General features: G+C 33.1%; 1 protein-coding gene across 3 annotated transcripts in view; it reads right to left on the reverse strand.

The window, feature by feature from the left end:
• LOC118182432 (uncharacterized) overlaps positions 1–16,565 on the reverse strand; it is a 144,904-nt gene that overhangs the window by 46,225 nt on the left and 82,114 nt on the right. For all 3 annotated transcript variants that reach the window (XM_085816488.1, XM_085816487.1, XM_085816489.1), the window contains one exon: positions 15,177–15,360. In XM_085816488.1, coding sequence (XP_085672614.1) covers positions 15,177–15,360 — 184 coding nt within the window. The remainder of the gene's footprint in view (positions 1–15,176; positions 15,361–16,565) is intronic.

Genomic DNA, 16,565 nt, shown 5'->3' on the forward strand with positions numbered 1-16,565 from the left:
ATGTAAAACTATCACGGCTCTATGTAAGGGTTTTAGTAAGATCTGTTACATGATTAGTTATCTTTCGTGTCTTATTTCAGCAATGAGCTTTCCGAAATGGCCGATTTCTTTACCGTTTCTGAAATATTGAAGAAAAACTGATAAACTGAGTACTAAAATTCTTTAGGTTAAAATAACACGCCGAATAATGATTATTGGATAAGTCAAACAACAAAAATCAGCGTTATATTTGTAATGCTTATCTCGTTCATTTTACTTAGGCAGCTGAGGGACGTAATTTTAGTAAAACCATTGAAACATATTTGTATGAGTGGGTGGAAACAAAAAAATGAGGGGAATCTTGGTGAGAGAGAACTTCTCTTTGACTGCGGTTCTTTGCTGATATATTTATAGACATCAAGCGGATGTGTGTCAGGGGTAAAATGAGTCCTGAATCTGATTCCTAAGAAGGAATGCAAAGTTACTGGTTACGTTTTTCGCCCCCCCCCGTATTTGGTTACGTTAGTGGATACTGTGGGAAGACGATGTATAGGATGTGCTTGAGCAGTTTATATCAGTATTTCATTCTTATTGTACTTGTTGTCACTTATACTCCTACAAAGTTTACAAATATGATTGTTGTTCTTTAAGCTCTCCAACAAACACTTAAATTCCTTAGAAATTCTGCACCTTCTGGAAAGTTCTATATTTCTAAAGGGTAAACGAAAGTTTAGTGAAACTGAATGCTGGAATACCACAATGGGCGACGTGAACAGACAGATTATCTCTTGAGGCAGTTTTTCGAAATCTTATGCAGACAGTGAGTGACCTTCTTCTTCTTTCAAAGGTTACGTGTGCAAAATTTCATCAAGATCGAAAAAAGAATGTATATTTCTGCGAATATACACACAAACAAACAAATATTCTTCTTTGTTCCTAGAGAGCATTTTAATGAATCTAACTAAAGAACATTTCACGGGAACAGCTAATAATTAGTCATAGATGAAATTAATTCGCGTTTATTGCTTTCAAATTGCTTAGTTTGTTAACTAATAAGAGAAAAAATTCGAAAGAAAAATTAAACATCTTCCACTTTGTTGAACGATGAGGCACTGCCGGGTGGAAGATAAAAATATTTTAATTCGGATAGGGAGAAAACATTTCTTTTCAATCGCTGAATTTGTATACTCAAAAAACGAATAAATTGTGAGTGAAGCAGACTTCTTTTATATCGCCAAGTTCCTCATTAAATTTGAAAAATTACCATTTTATACTTTACGGAATGGCGACAAAAAAAAAGAAACTTACTGATGACCGATGTTAAAATACTCATCTCGTAATATAGAAGGCATGTGTTTAACATTCACCTTTCAAGTATATTAATAAAATAAAACTAAACTGAAGCTAACAGCGAAAAGCGTTGTTCACCAATGACATATGCGTAGTCAGTGCCAGATAATAGTAAACGTAGACAGATAATAATAAACGTAAAACGTAGTGCATTGACCTTAGAACAGATTATTCGAATAAAGAACCGAAGGTTGTCACTTATTGTTTAGCCAGTTAGTCACTGGTCAAGTGAAGGATGTCTATCTATGGCAGTCAAACTATGGTTCACCGGTGCAGTAAAATTCGGGAGATTGTTAAATCAAAAGGCACCTACGACTTTAAAAATTTACTGGTCGCCAATAAATCCCGCTATCTTGGGTGACCTTATAAGGCATTTTTTCCCTCCTCCCAGCATGCCTTCGTGGTGTAATGGTTTCACTCAAGAGATCCAAGGTTCCAGTCCCGGTGAGGGCTTTGCACATTTTCCACGTTCTTGCTTTAAAAAAATTACCCTAATTTCTCTACAGTGACGGCCGAAGTAAAAACGTGGTGGACAATAATTCTTTTCGTGATGTCTATACGTATTTACGTACGTACGTATATATGTATCTTGCATAACTCAAAAACGGATAGCCTTAGGACTTTGAAATTTTGTGTATGGGACTGCTATAATATGTAGTTCTGCAGCTTCATTTTTGGTTGCAATCGGCCGCACCAAAAGTATAGGAATATATAATATATTCTCACTCTGTTATCTAGCTTCGTGAGCTCAGGTTTCTTAGCCCTATATGTTGGTAAATTGTGCTTTTTTTGCTGTCGAAATATTTGAATTATGTTGTTTTTATTTTCCTGTTAAGTGTTCTATGGCTTTAGTTAATGTGTATGCAATAGTTGTAGAACTGTCAACAATTTAAAAGTGGTGCTATGCCTAATGAGGCTGCCAATTATGTACATTTGAAATTCTTAGTAGGAGGGTGAATTAAGTCAGTTTGTGCACCAACTTCGGTATATTTTTGCCGAGTAGGACCAAAAGTAAACTTCCAATCTTGTGCGCCGAAAAATCTGTCTTCCTGCCCTTTGGTCAAACTGCTTGCGTTTGCGTAGAAACTCTAATTTTAATCGTAAAAAATTGTTTTTTTAATTATTTTAACTGTATGTGGCGTTTTACGTTTTTCCATATTTTTCAATTTTTAATGAAGATATTTTGGAGTTTTTATGTATTTTTGTCTTGTCGCTAAGTGAGAAATGAAAAAAATTGAATAAGAAATATATCCTTAATGAAATGAAGTTTTATGTGAAGTTTACATGAAATTCAGGGAAAAATGTGTATATTGTTACGGATTTTGTATTTAGCTAGCTATTTTTTTGGAAGAATTGTAATGAAAATTGTTTTATTTTCCCATGCGCGCGTGACGAATTTTAAGAGAAATCTACGCCGAAAAAGTAAAAATACAGGAGCAGGTGCATTTAATAAATAGATATATCATAATTTATATTTAAATTGAAATAATGCATTTGTGTGTTAGCTGTAACTGTAATTCTACCCTTTTGCTTTCCAGAAACCTCGAGAAATTACGAGAAGCTTCTCGTGACTAATTAAAAAGCTTATTAAAGCCGGAGGAAAACATCTCAGTTCAGTAGTTCACTAAGTTTTTATTGTTGATTGTAGCGAATTCGCAGGGTGATCGGATTAGCTTTCTAAAAATATAACTACTGTGTGATATTGTGATATTCTATGAATATCTGTGAGGAAAAATTTCAGCATTTTGTTTTCATCTCTTGTGATAAGAATAAATTTTATTAACTTTTCATCAGACATGTAGATTTAACCTATTATGAATCCATACGCACGCAACAACACCTAATAAGCCGTACAAGGAAGACATGTGGTGACCACATCAGATAGTTTGACAAACTGTAGAGTAAATTTTAAAAAATATTACAAATTGTAAAATAATAACTTGTCAAAAAGTAAGTTTGATTTATATTTTGAGTTAATTCTGACAAGCAAGACGCAGTTTGTTTGTTTGACAATGGCAAAGTACAGAAAGGCTATGTACCTAAACGGACTAATGCCTTCGTGAAGGGCTTGCTAAGAAGAACAGTTTACGTGCCAGTTTAATAAGTTTGCCTTACTTAAATATAAATCTTTATTTGTACATGTTATGTGAAACTTTAAATATATGCGGTTTTTTCAGTATTTTGTGATTTTGCTGTTGAACCGAATTTTATGTGGAGTAAGTATGAACAACATGTTTGATTATGTTTAATTACAACAATTAATACACAAAACGTTGATAATAAAAGAGAAAAAAATCTGATGTGTACACCACATGACTTCCTTGTACGGAATATTAAATTATACGCATTTTTTCTTGCATTTCATTTAAACTTATTGGATTGAACTAAATCTACTTCGCCGACTGCGCATAAACCACAATAGAATAAATGAATTCTTTAAAATTCACTCTAGTATTTGTTTACCATAGCGACACTCTGGCGCTAGATTCACTTAACAGTATTATATTTCGTTCATATTATAACTCATAATACACAAAATTTATACCATTTAAAGAATATAATTATCTAATCGTTGCCACATATTCTATTCAAATACTATAATAAAGCTAGAATGACGTATAAAAGAAATTAAGCAAACAAAACAAAAAAGAAACAGTTTTTCACAGACGATTGAGTATTTCTCATTGAATTAATTCAGTTCTCACTTCGTGAGAAGGCAAAAATACATAAAAACTCAAAATATCTATATTAAAATCTCAAACACTTATTTCCTCGAAAAAATTTTCCAGAAAGGATTAAGCATGATTTAATTCGCAATAATAAATGAAGGCGTTATCTATGAAATATGTCCGCCATGTTACTTAAAAATTAGGCTTAACCGCACTTAAACAGCTTTTAAATTGTTGATAATTCTAAAAATATTGCATATAGATTTACTAAAGGCATAAAAACCTTAACCGGAAGATAAAAACCACATAATTAAATCATTTTTAAAGCAAAAAATTTACAATTTACAAATATATAAGAGTAAAGAAACTGAGATCACTGAGCCGGATAACAGACTGGATATATATATAAATATATTTATATACGTTTGGTGCGGCCGATTGCAACCAAAATACGAGGTGCACATCTACATGTTATAGCAGTCCTATATACAAAATTTCAACGTTCTGAGGCTACTCGTTTTTGACTTATGCGAGATACGTTCGTACATACGTTCGTACAGACGCCACGAAAAATTCTCTTCAGAATTAATTTTAAAGCAGTTTTATAATTTTTTGGAGGAAAAGCGTGTTTTATTCTGTCCTTACGTACATATATCACGGAAATACATCGTTAAATTGCATTTGAAAGAGGTCAAAATTGGATATTTTCGTTGAAATATGCTGCCTGAAACTTTTCGCGATTACAATACTTCCTTTTACTTCGTACAAGGAAGTAAAAAAGGTTTGAAAGGAATTTTATTATGAAAATTAACATTGATATTATAAACTGAGAAAAGTAGAAAACTTATTTAAATAAGATTTTAAAAAAATTAGCACCGAAAAAGTCTTTTTTTTTTTTTTTTTCATATTCTGCAAATAACTACTCTTGAAGAAGTTGCTTTACATATTTTATTTGAAAAAGTACTAATGCATGAAATAAAATATGAACCTCAAAATTACGACGCGGTAACGTAGAACTATTCTATTCTACAGTAAACAGTTAAGTTGTTCATAACCGCTAAAAGATTGAACTAAAGGAAGGAAATGTCGTTGTTACGGTTAACCGTCGCTGAAATTCAGATCATACGAAAATGCTCTGCTGCTCCTTCCCCTCTTCCTCCTTCAGACGAGAGGGTGGCGATGTTGGAGATGATGCATCTCACCGCTCGGTGATGCATCAAATAATTTCTCGCTGCTGCTTTGGACGCATGTTTGCACAGACATCGATCCGGCTGTCGTCGGATATTAACGCTCTGTTAAAGTTTTAATCCATTGTTCGACTTAGCATTTATTGCAGGGATTTTCCGATAGAGGGTTTCAAGTGCTGAACAGAAAGATTTCATCATGAAGATATCGTTAATGCAGCGTTCGAGAACGCATATAAGCATTCTGTACCGCGCCATGCGCATAGGGAAAAACCCGTACTTATGATTGGACATATTTTCAGATACCATCATTTTCACTTGGCATAATAACATGGCCGGATTCTTACGTTTTTACTTCCTTGTACGAAGTAAAAAGTAAGTATTGTAATCGCGAAAAGTTTCAGGCAGCATATTTCAACGAAAATATCCATTTTGACCGCTATCGAATGCAATTTAACAATGTTTTTGCGTGATATCTGTACGTAAGGACAGAATAAAAGACTCGTTTCCTCCAAAAAAATTATAAAACTGCTTTAAAATGAATTCTGAAAAGAATTTTTCGTGGCGTCTGTACGAACGTATGTACGTACGTACGTACGTATCTCGCATAACTCGAAAACGAGTAGCCTCAGAACATTGAAATTTTGTATATAGGACTGCTATAACATGTAGATGTGCACCTCGCATTTTGTTTGCAATCGGCCGCACCAAATATATATAAATACTATATTTATATATATATCCACTCTGTTACCCGGCACAGTGATCTCAGTTTCTTTACTCTTATATGTTTGTAAATTGTACATTTTTTTGCTTTAAAAATGATTGAATTATGTTGTTCTTATCTTCCGGTTAAGGTTCTTATGCCTTTCGTAATTCTGGAAGCAATATTTGTACAATTATTAACAATTTAAAAGCTGTTTAAGTACGGTTAAGTTTTAAATAACATGGCGGACATATTTGTTTTCATTTGAAAAAGAAGAATTGTAGATTTGTTGCCAATCTAGAGAGACTAAGCTTCGCAACAAAAAAATAACGCCTTCATTTATTATTGCGAATTAAATCATGCTTAATCCTTTCTGGAATTTTTTCGGGAAATAAGTGTTTAAGATTTACTTCGTAATTTTTAATGCAGATATTTTGAGTTTTTATGTATTTTTGCCTTGTCGCGAAGTGAGAACTGAATTAACTGAATGAGAAATACTGAATCGTCTGTGAAAAACTGTTTCGTTTTTTGTTTGCTTGATTTTTTTCATGCATCGTTCGAGCTTTATTATAGTATTTGAAAAGAACACGTGGCAACTATTAGATAATTCTTTAAATGATACAAATTTTGTGCATTCTGATTTATAATATGAACGATATGTATGATATAATACTATATCATACAGAATAGTCTGTATACAATCACAAATCTTCTGCGTGAATTAAAAAAATATCTACTTTAGATAAAAAAAAGTTTAAAAAATCAGTCAGACAACATCAGTAGTATTACATTATGTTTGCCAGGTAAACTTTCGAAAGAAGAAGAAAAGGAAAAAGAAAAACAGGAAGAATAATTTTGACTCACTCTTTCACGTGAATATGATTTTTAAAGACGCTGCTTAAATTCTCTTATAACTGTTGTTCAATAATGCCAATTACAATTCAGTCTCTTCACCTCTATCGATATTTATTCTTCCATGATTTGTAAAGTTCTGGTTTTCGAACACCAATTTAATTAATGGGAAAATACGGCTTATTTGTTAACAACATTTTTTTGATTGATTTTAATAGTACAAAGGCGGTTCGCACATTTCTTAGACGATTTTATATTGTTATAAAAACGATTTTACTTTGTTAATCTGTTTTTACTTACGACATATCCAATTAAAATGTTTTACAAATATTAGTATTTTTTAATTAATAAAAGACGATTCTGATGGCACGAGTGGCGGAAAAGCCCACAGAAAGCAATCCCCTTGTCTTCATAACCTTAACAAAATTCGTTTATAATGTAACAGAAGGAATTTTATATTTTTGTCATGATTCATTTAAGAGATTATACAATTAAAAAATAAAGTATTTTAATCTCCAAAATACACTTTACTGAAAACATGTTTGTTGTTCTGTTGTTCATCCAAAATAGAGAAGATTCACCATTTTACTTATAGAGACTGTTTGTGAAACGTTTCGTGCCAAATTAAAAGTTATATCTTGAATAAATATTTCCATTTTTCAAAAAATGCAGAATTTTCATGAGCAGTCAATCTAGTATAGACTACATACCATATAATTTTTTTAGCATTTCTATTCTGAACAATTTCTTTTAAATATGTCAAATTAGAAGACAAATACGCGTACATAAAATTTTAAATTAGGCAACAGATAAATTTTGTTTAGAGCAGATTTTAAATAAAACTTTGGATTTCAAGAGTGATCGCACACAAATTTCTCTTCTTCAGGAACAACAAAACTATTGTAAAAACGAGAGATGCGGCAACTTATTTTATGCCAAAAGCAATGGACAAAGCAATCATGTTCTCAAAGTTAAAAAAGATCATGTATTTGTAAAACTAAAGGTGCAGTCTCACGAACGAAGTCAGATTAATTCAAATTAAATCAAAATATGAATAAATAAATAGATAGATAGATAGATAGATAAATAAATAAAAATTTTTAAAAATTCAAATTTAAAAAAATTCTGAAAGTTTTCAGATTTTAAATTACGTCCAAAGGTATTTTTAACGTTTTGGTGTCTTACCTTTATTTATTAAATATCATGCTCTACATACTCAAACCAAAATATTCAGTTCAACAGCAGTATCAATAAACAATTTTTTAAAATTAGCATATCTTTAGAATTTCCGATACAGAGCCTCGTGCGCTGGAGATAAAATTTTTTTTTTTTCTCTTTTTTCTTACAGTGTTGCCATTGCTCGCTTTGAAATCTTTTAGTTTTTTAATCAAAATTCGTTGAAGTGTTACAAAATAGGAAATCGATAATAAAACAAATTTCAAATTCAAATTAGAGCTTCCACATGCTCATATTCTATGGAATATTACGCTATTCAAATTTTGATGGCTCCAAGTATCGTTGTTTTATTACAGTGCGAGAAACATTCTTACGTTCAGGCAGATTCTTCATTATTTAATTTCTCTAAATATAATAGAGGACGATAATATTTCGTGGCAACAAATTGAAAAGTGATTCGCCGTTTATAATACGCAAAATGTCAAAACGAAATTAATAGTCCTGCAGGACAAATTGACTCTTTGGACTAAAAAATCCAGGAAAAAGCGTATAGAATTTCATTATTTTTGTTTTAACTTTAAGATAATAATATACTACATATTTTTATCATGAACTTAATAAAGATTTATTTCAGGACATATACAAAAGTCTAATCTAAAGAAAACCAAATGATTCTTTCTTGAGGCACGTAATATGTATAGATGAAAACATCATTTATTACTACAATAACCCTGAAAAATTTCATAATTATCAACAGGCTGCAATATAGATCAAATATCTATTACATTATATCAAATAAATTTGTTACTAAAAGCGAAAAAAAGGTTTAAATTATTAGGAAGTGTACTTATTGTCTTTGAGTTGTTCAGTTTGTGAGTAATATTAATTATACAGCTGTATACTAAAAAGCAACATTTTGAGAACTGGCTAATAGCGAGGCTGCGACGGAAATAAATTAAAGATCTTATTTCTATTCATAATACTTAGCAGCGTAGTAATGCAATATAACGATCCTAAAAATCTGGAAAACGTCTTATAAAAGCCATTTTTAATATCAAAACATATCAAGTGAATATAGGAGGAACTGGGAAATAATTACATATAATTTTAATTAACAAATTTTTAATTAGCGTTTTTACTGCACTTAGCAACTGAATGTTTAGACAGATATCGTTAAAAATGTAATTTTACGAAAGAAATGTTGTAATTTTCTTTACATGGGCAGTACATTTGTTGAAACGCCAATTTTACAGGTGCTCATGAAAAGTGTAAGTGTCTGAATGAACGAATGCGAAAGGAGTTCTTTATCCGTACATCAGTTATCCAAATCACTCTTTTTTTTAGCCCAAAGAAGCGTCAGCTCACAAGGGCTATTAATTTAGTTTTGGAATTTTTTGTAGATTCACTATAAACGGTGAACCACTTTTAACCACTTTTGGCCACCAAATATTATCGCCCCGTATTATACTTAAAGAAATTAAATAATCAAGAATCTGCATAAATGTCTCTCGCATTGTGATGAAACAACGGTACATAGAGCCATCAAATTTTGAAAAACTTACGTCTTTACCCGAATATGGGCATCTATCTGGAAGCCCAAATTTGGAATCTGGAATTTTTTTTATCTGTTTCATATTTTGTAAAGTATTTATAAGTTTTTGATTAAGAAACTCAACGATTTCAAAGCGAACAATCACAACACTGTACGGAAAAAAATTATCTCCAGCGCGCGAGACTGCGTGTCGGAACTTCTAAAGATATGCTCTTTTAAATCCTTTGCTATATTGCTGTTGGATTGAATTTTATGGTTTGAGTGAGAATGTAGAGTTCCTCACTTTGGAATTCTAAGTTAATGTTGGAAGTGAAGAATCTAAGAACTAATAAGCGAATAATCGCTTGAGTTCGGGTGACAAGAAACAACAAGATAGAAGGGTTGTAAGGATCTTAAGTTTTACTAACGTTTATTTTATTTTAAATCTTTACTATCACTTCTTATTTTCTACTTCCGGCCAGAATTAAAAGCTTTAACTTATTTATGCAAATTTGTCTTGCGAACGCCAAGTACTTAAGTTGTGGCTTTTAGCCAAGCAAGTGATTAGGAGCTTGCCATAGCATTATGATTATTATTAGGTTTAATTATCTCAATCAATTATCAGCAAATACGAAAATCTGCCTGAAAATCTAATTCTACAGTTTAGAGAAGAAATTCTCTCTGATGATTTTAGACTAAATACTGAACAATAATACTGAACGATTGGTAAGTGGGCTAGGAGTATTTATCGGTTTCTTTCTTTTTGTAAAGTTCACGGTTTTGATTCTACACACGTTTATGCCACAGCGGAAGCTTTTCACACATTTTTGTACTTTTGTATTCGTTGCATAAGTTAAAATTCATTTTTGGGTATTGGGAATCTTTATTTGTAAATATGCATGTTACAAGGTTTACTTAAACATGCTATTAGCTGGAATGGGAGTTAGCCCAGAATGGCTATTAATCGCGAAACGGCATTTTGTGTCGAATCAATTTAAAAGTCCGAATCACTTTTCAAACTTTTGCCACCAAATATTATCACCCTGTATTATATTTAAAAAAATCAAATAATGAAAACGCTACATGAATTTATGTATGTTTCTCTCATTGTGAAAAAAAAACGGTATCTGGAGTCATCATATTCTGAGTAACATAGACCTTCACAATTTACAACCAAAGAAGAAATAAACTCTTTAATCTCTTTCAGTATTGTTATATTATATTTGTGAAACTGGATTCTAAATTAAGACCGAATGGTAATTCATCTACAGTCTAGGCATACAGTCTAGGTAGACAACTACAGTCTGAGCATTAAACAAATTGAAATTAAATTTAATCTTATTCATGAAATCAAAGGTTATTATGAGTGAATTATCAGCTATCTAAAGCTGCTAATTCGCTCATAAAGTAACGAAAGTTGTCGTTAAAAGCGAACGTTTTTGTAACGAAAGTTTTCCGCCAAAACCAAATATGCTTTTAATAAAGTTAGAGAAAAGAAACATGAAAGCAGTACGTCTAGTGCGGAAAGTCACCACCCAAATCTATGATTTTGACACAAATCTAAGATGTTCTGCTAACGTTTTGGTAGTTTTCAAAGCTTTCAGGTTCGGGAAGAAACTTGGTGGCACTAGTCCAAAAACAGATCAACATCATTTTGGACGTCCTGTGCGGAATGGACGATAGCACCAGAAAGATGTAACTACAGATGTGAAAAAAAGGTAGAACTCCGAATAAGAGATGCCGGCGCAATATGGTGGGTGTAGCAAAATATCCCATTCGAGTCTGTGCAGAGTACAGCCGGCGAATGCAGACACATGTGGTCTTGATGGAACATTATCTTTTTGTGCCGGAATAAAGTTCGATGCTTTTCCTTGTCAGTGGCGTCAAAACAGCCTAGCATCTCACTGTACACCTTACTGTCGAGGTTTTATCTTTTTTCCAGACGCTCTTTGAGGATAATGCCACTGCAATCCCACCAGATACAAAGCATGATCTTTTTGTTAATCAAACTGAGCTTTGCGACGCTGCCCGTTTCGGCCTGTGATGTTGAAGTAAATTACTTTTCATCACAAGTGACGATCTGATCCAGAATTGTTTCCTTGCGTTGATATTCCAGCAGATTAGTGCAGGCCCGAATATATTTGTCCTTAGCTACTTTATTCCGCTCATGTGACACTCATCGACTGAACTTGTACGTCAAGTTTATGTGATGCGTAGCGCGACTAATGGACATGGCACTAACATTAGACGTTAGTGCCATGTCACTAATGTCGACATAATACTGATATTTGTCCGCAAGTTCTCGCAGGCGTGCCTCATCAGAATCAGTAGGCCAGCCAGAGTTTACTATTTGTCGCATTATTTATTCAAAAGTATTTGCATTAGGACTGGTATTTAGTACTGTATTTTACTTTACTTATTATTAGTTACATTAAAATCATTTTATTTATTCAAAAATATTTGTATTAGGATAGTATTAATACTCTATGTTATTTTATTTATTATTAATTACATTAAAATTGTATTATTTATTCAAAACTATTTGCATTAAGACTGTATTTAGTACTGTATTTTATTTTATTTATTATTAGTTACATTAAAATCATTTTATTTATTTAAAAATATTTGTATTAGGACTGTATTTAGAACTGTATTTATTTTATTTATTATTAGTTACATTAAAATTGTATTTCATTCAAAAATATTTGTATCAGGAGAGTAGGACTGTAATTAGGACTGCGTTTAAACCTGAGTTGTTTTAAGATTAAATTTTATGTATAGGAAAGAACAAATAAATTTCAACAATATGCTATGTAATATAGTACCAGACAAGTAAGACTGGACCAAGGCGTCTGGTTGAGTGCGGATGCTCACAACAGCCGTTGGATGCCCAAGATCAGAGATGAGCAAACCTTTTCGATCGCGGGCCAAAAACAAAAAAAAAAAAAAAAAAAAGTTTGGCGGGCCAAGATGAATTTTTCTAAAATTTTAAAAACAATATGCAAGTATTAAATTTAAATGCGTTAATGAGATGAATGAAACTGCGATTTCATTTTTAAACGTTCCTCAAATTGAGGTTCGAATTGAGATGTACTGATGCTATGCAACGAAGCTAAATGCTCATCTGTCAGTCTACTTCTGAAATCATTCTTTCTAAGGTTCATAGTTGAAAACACTTGCTCATATACATAAGATGAAGCAAAAATAGCACTGATTTTCTGGGCTTGAGATATTAAATTTGGGATACTTGCTTTTGATAATGATTTGCCAAACTCTGACTTTGGCATATTTAGAAACAACTGCTTGAGATGATTGTTACATTGTAGCTCAATTAATTCAAGCTGCAGATCTCACCTCATTGCTTCACAATTTACGTTGAAAGGCATGGTAAGAATATCCAATTTTGTTTGAATGGCACCTGAAATTTGAAATCTGGCGTTGCAGTTTGCAAAATGCAGTTTTGTCAAATGAGTCAAGCCATATTCATAATTCTTAAGCTTCTCTTCATTTACTGAGTGTATTGAATTTAACCTCGGTAAATTAGACAAGTCGTGCTTAGCTAGCTGTCCAGCAAACAGACTTAGTTTGAAAGCTCTGAGATGGGCATAGGTATTGTCAGTAAATTTATTTTTTCCTTGTATCTTGACGTTCAAGTTGCTCATATGACAAAGGAAGAACTGTGAAAAATGCAATGCCCGAAAGCCCTTCTGCATCTTATAACATTTCGCACTCAGCAGAACACTGTTCCTCATGGGATAAACGACACAATACCCTCTTTCACTTGCTTCTTTGAAGACTGCTGCAGCTTCACTGCAGATGAGACACACTGGTTTATCTTTTACAACTGTAAAAAAATATTTCCAGGTCCATTCATCGTTAAATGCACGGCACTCTGAATCAACTTTGAGTTTTTCAGTAGCCATTTTTGGGTTGAAATATTTTACGAATAACCCAAACAAGCACTAGCTACGCTATACTTTTAATAATTTCACCACTATTTACAATAATGCTATATGTCCAGAATCTTTCCATACGCAATCAATAATATTAGAACTCGCGCCAAAAGAAAATGCCGCTGGCTGGAGCTTAAAATGCGCGCTTACCTATATTGGATTCCCATATGTCTGCTCCCCGAGAAAGAGATAACACTTGTTGGTGCCAATCTACAGCTATAACTAATAAAAAAAAACTTCCGCTTTTAACAATTCACCGATTGAAAGCTGTTTGTGCTTGCTATTTCCGTCCATTTATGTTTTGTAGAACAAAAATAAAGGAAGTATAAAGATCATCAGTCCTTTGAAAAAAAGAAGAAAAAATAATATTTAAACAAGTTTAGAAAAGGAGATGGACATATAATATATAAATATACAGACAGGAATTCTAACGCAAACGTCTCCCTAGCTGTCAGGTCAGACGGAAGCAACTCCTGCACATGCCAATTTTGTACGGATAGCATTACAGGATGTTTCGTACAATTTTCAGCACCGTGCTCGTAGGCCTGTCCAATGTTCGGCAATTCCTCGTGCACTGCACGGTTGCACACCACCTGCCGACCTCTCCTGTAATGCTGTGGCCACTTCTTCAACTACCGTCGAATGCACTCGTTTTCTCCCTCTACCAGATTGCACATTAAACGAACCTGTCGTTTCGAATTTTTGCATCATATTCTTTAGACCTACGACACTCATTGGACCAACGCCTTCTTTTATACCGTTCAGTGTCCTGAATTTTTGCAGAGCTACTCTTGCACAATTTTTGTAATACAGCTTTACCAGCAGAGCGCGGTCCTGCAGTGAAACACCCACGGCGAACGTCTGAGACGCGAAATGAGGAACAGCCTGGTACCTGGCGGCTTTATAACACTGAAATTTAACTAACATTTTAATTTACGTCTTCTTCCGCTTGCAGCGCCATCTGTAGCTAACTTTTGAAACGAAATTTTTTCTTCTGCCATACGCTTTCCGCCTTCTTCAATAACATTCCTTTCAAATTTGACGTCATTTTCATGAGTGGTTCTTTTTTATAGCGTTTTGAAACTTAAACTTGTTTAATAATAATTAGAAATATACAGATACAGGGTAATTATAATCACCCTGTATCTGTATATTTCTTTTAATTTGCCTCGGACCGGCAAATTAAAATTCTATGCGCGGGCCGGATAGAACCTTCCGGGAGCGCCGGAGTTGGCCCGCGCGCCGTATTTTGCCCATCTCTGCCCAAGATGGTTAGTGGTCAGAAGCGCTACCTGGTGGCCAGTTGGAGACGGATTGGCGCCTTATCCCCTTCTATCCTTAACTCTCGTATCAAAAGCGAAAATGTCTTAATGCACTTTAGCAAGAGTTAAATATAATTAGCAGACGAATCATTTGTTAAATCAAATCAGAAGAGAAACACGTTATTATAAATTTTAAAATTGGCCAAAAAAAAGCAAAATTAGGTTGGTATAGATTATGAATAAAATTGTATTGATTTGTACGCCGGATCGACATATGTTCCTTTTCTCCAGGAGCAAAATATGTTTTCCGCTCCTGAAAATGCGGGTCCTATCGCTTTCGAAATGGATTATTTAAAAATATAGGGTAACCTAAGTTTGCTTTATGCGTAATTTTGAATCATATGTTGCAACATTTTAGGGACTTTCTGAGGTGCCAGTAATGGGAATATTACAGTTATTGTCGCAAGTTCTGTCTTTTGTAACTCACGAAGCACCTTTATCCCCAGTCACTTACCTATCAGTCTCGTCTTTGCCGCCTACGATGTAGATCTTGTCCTTGACGATAGCAACACCATGATACATTCGGCATCGTTTCATGGGAGCCACGCCCTGCCACTTCTTGTTGACTATATCGTACCTGAAGCAAGACTGTGTTGGAACCATTTTCCCGTTTTGCGTATTCTTCGGATCGCAGCCGCCTGTATGATAAGAAGAAAAATCACAAGGCACAAAATTAAGCAACTAAAGACAGGACTGAAAATTGAGGAATAAAAGATTAAACAATTGAAAGAAAGAGTTAAGCCACTCTTTCGTTAAACACTATTTTTACAGTAAGTTAAAATGTAATAAAAAGCAATAGAAAGCAACTGTTTTTCAGATTTACAACCTAATGATCTGTAAGAACTGGATAACTGGTTAATCAATTATGGAAACTCATATAAACTCGAATAAAAATTTTCAGGCGTTCTCCTAAATTTTAATATACTGTCAAAAATGCTGACCTTAAAATTTCCATTACAATTTAAGCCCTCACCAGACGCCAAACGGTAAACTCACTGGTCACTGGTAGTTCGACATGAGTTTTATTGCAGGTGAATGGGCTGGCTGCTTGGGTATTTTCATGTTTTCCCTTCATGTGAAGTTAATTCGATCCAATTTCCCTTCGAAATTCCTTCACGAAAACATCCCTTTCCTTAGGTCGATAGCTGTCGCGTTCTTTGTAATAATCAACTAAAGTTAAACCAAGAATTGTGTAGGCTGAAGATTCTACAAAAGAACTTCTCAGTCATACAAACTGACATTGTTAGTAAATTTCTAATAGAGTTATAAGTGTGTGTCTCTTGTAGGAATATGATATTATTGAATCTGCACTAAATAAACTTATTTCAATAAACAGCAGATTTATTGAAATAGCAAAATGTTATCTGGTTCAAAGGAGATCATGTAATCCATACTAAAGTAAATTTGATTTTTTCGCCGGAGATAATTCTTCCCAGTCGAAAATTTAAACAAACATTAGACTCAACATATTTCATTACATAGTATGCATTATAACTAAATTCATAATGTTAAAAAAACAATAATAAACGCAAATTTTGTTCTTTAGTTGTAACCAGAAGATCAACATTTTGAACACCTCTAGCAACACATTTAAAATTAAATCATAAAAAATATTCAAAGCTGTTGTTTTTTAATTACATACGTCAAGATAACGCACTTGCATTAAACAACATAGCGTGTTAACCTTTAAAAATTATAGCATTAATTACAATTTTAACTAAAGGTGGATTTTTTATTCTCCTATCATTTAGAGCTTTTCAGATTTTTAGCTGAAAAAATTAGATAACTAAGGCTAAATATATTCTAACTTTAACAACTATATTCTTAACGTTTTGTTACATAC

Source organism: Stegodyphus dumicola, chromosome 5 (assembly GCF_044657685.1).
Source record: "Stegodyphus dumicola isolate Sdum_Otavi_A_Nest chromosome 5, ASM4465768v1".
In the NCBI taxonomy this organism is placed as follows: domain Eukaryota; kingdom Metazoa; phylum Arthropoda; class Arachnida; order Araneae; family Eresidae; genus Stegodyphus; species Stegodyphus dumicola.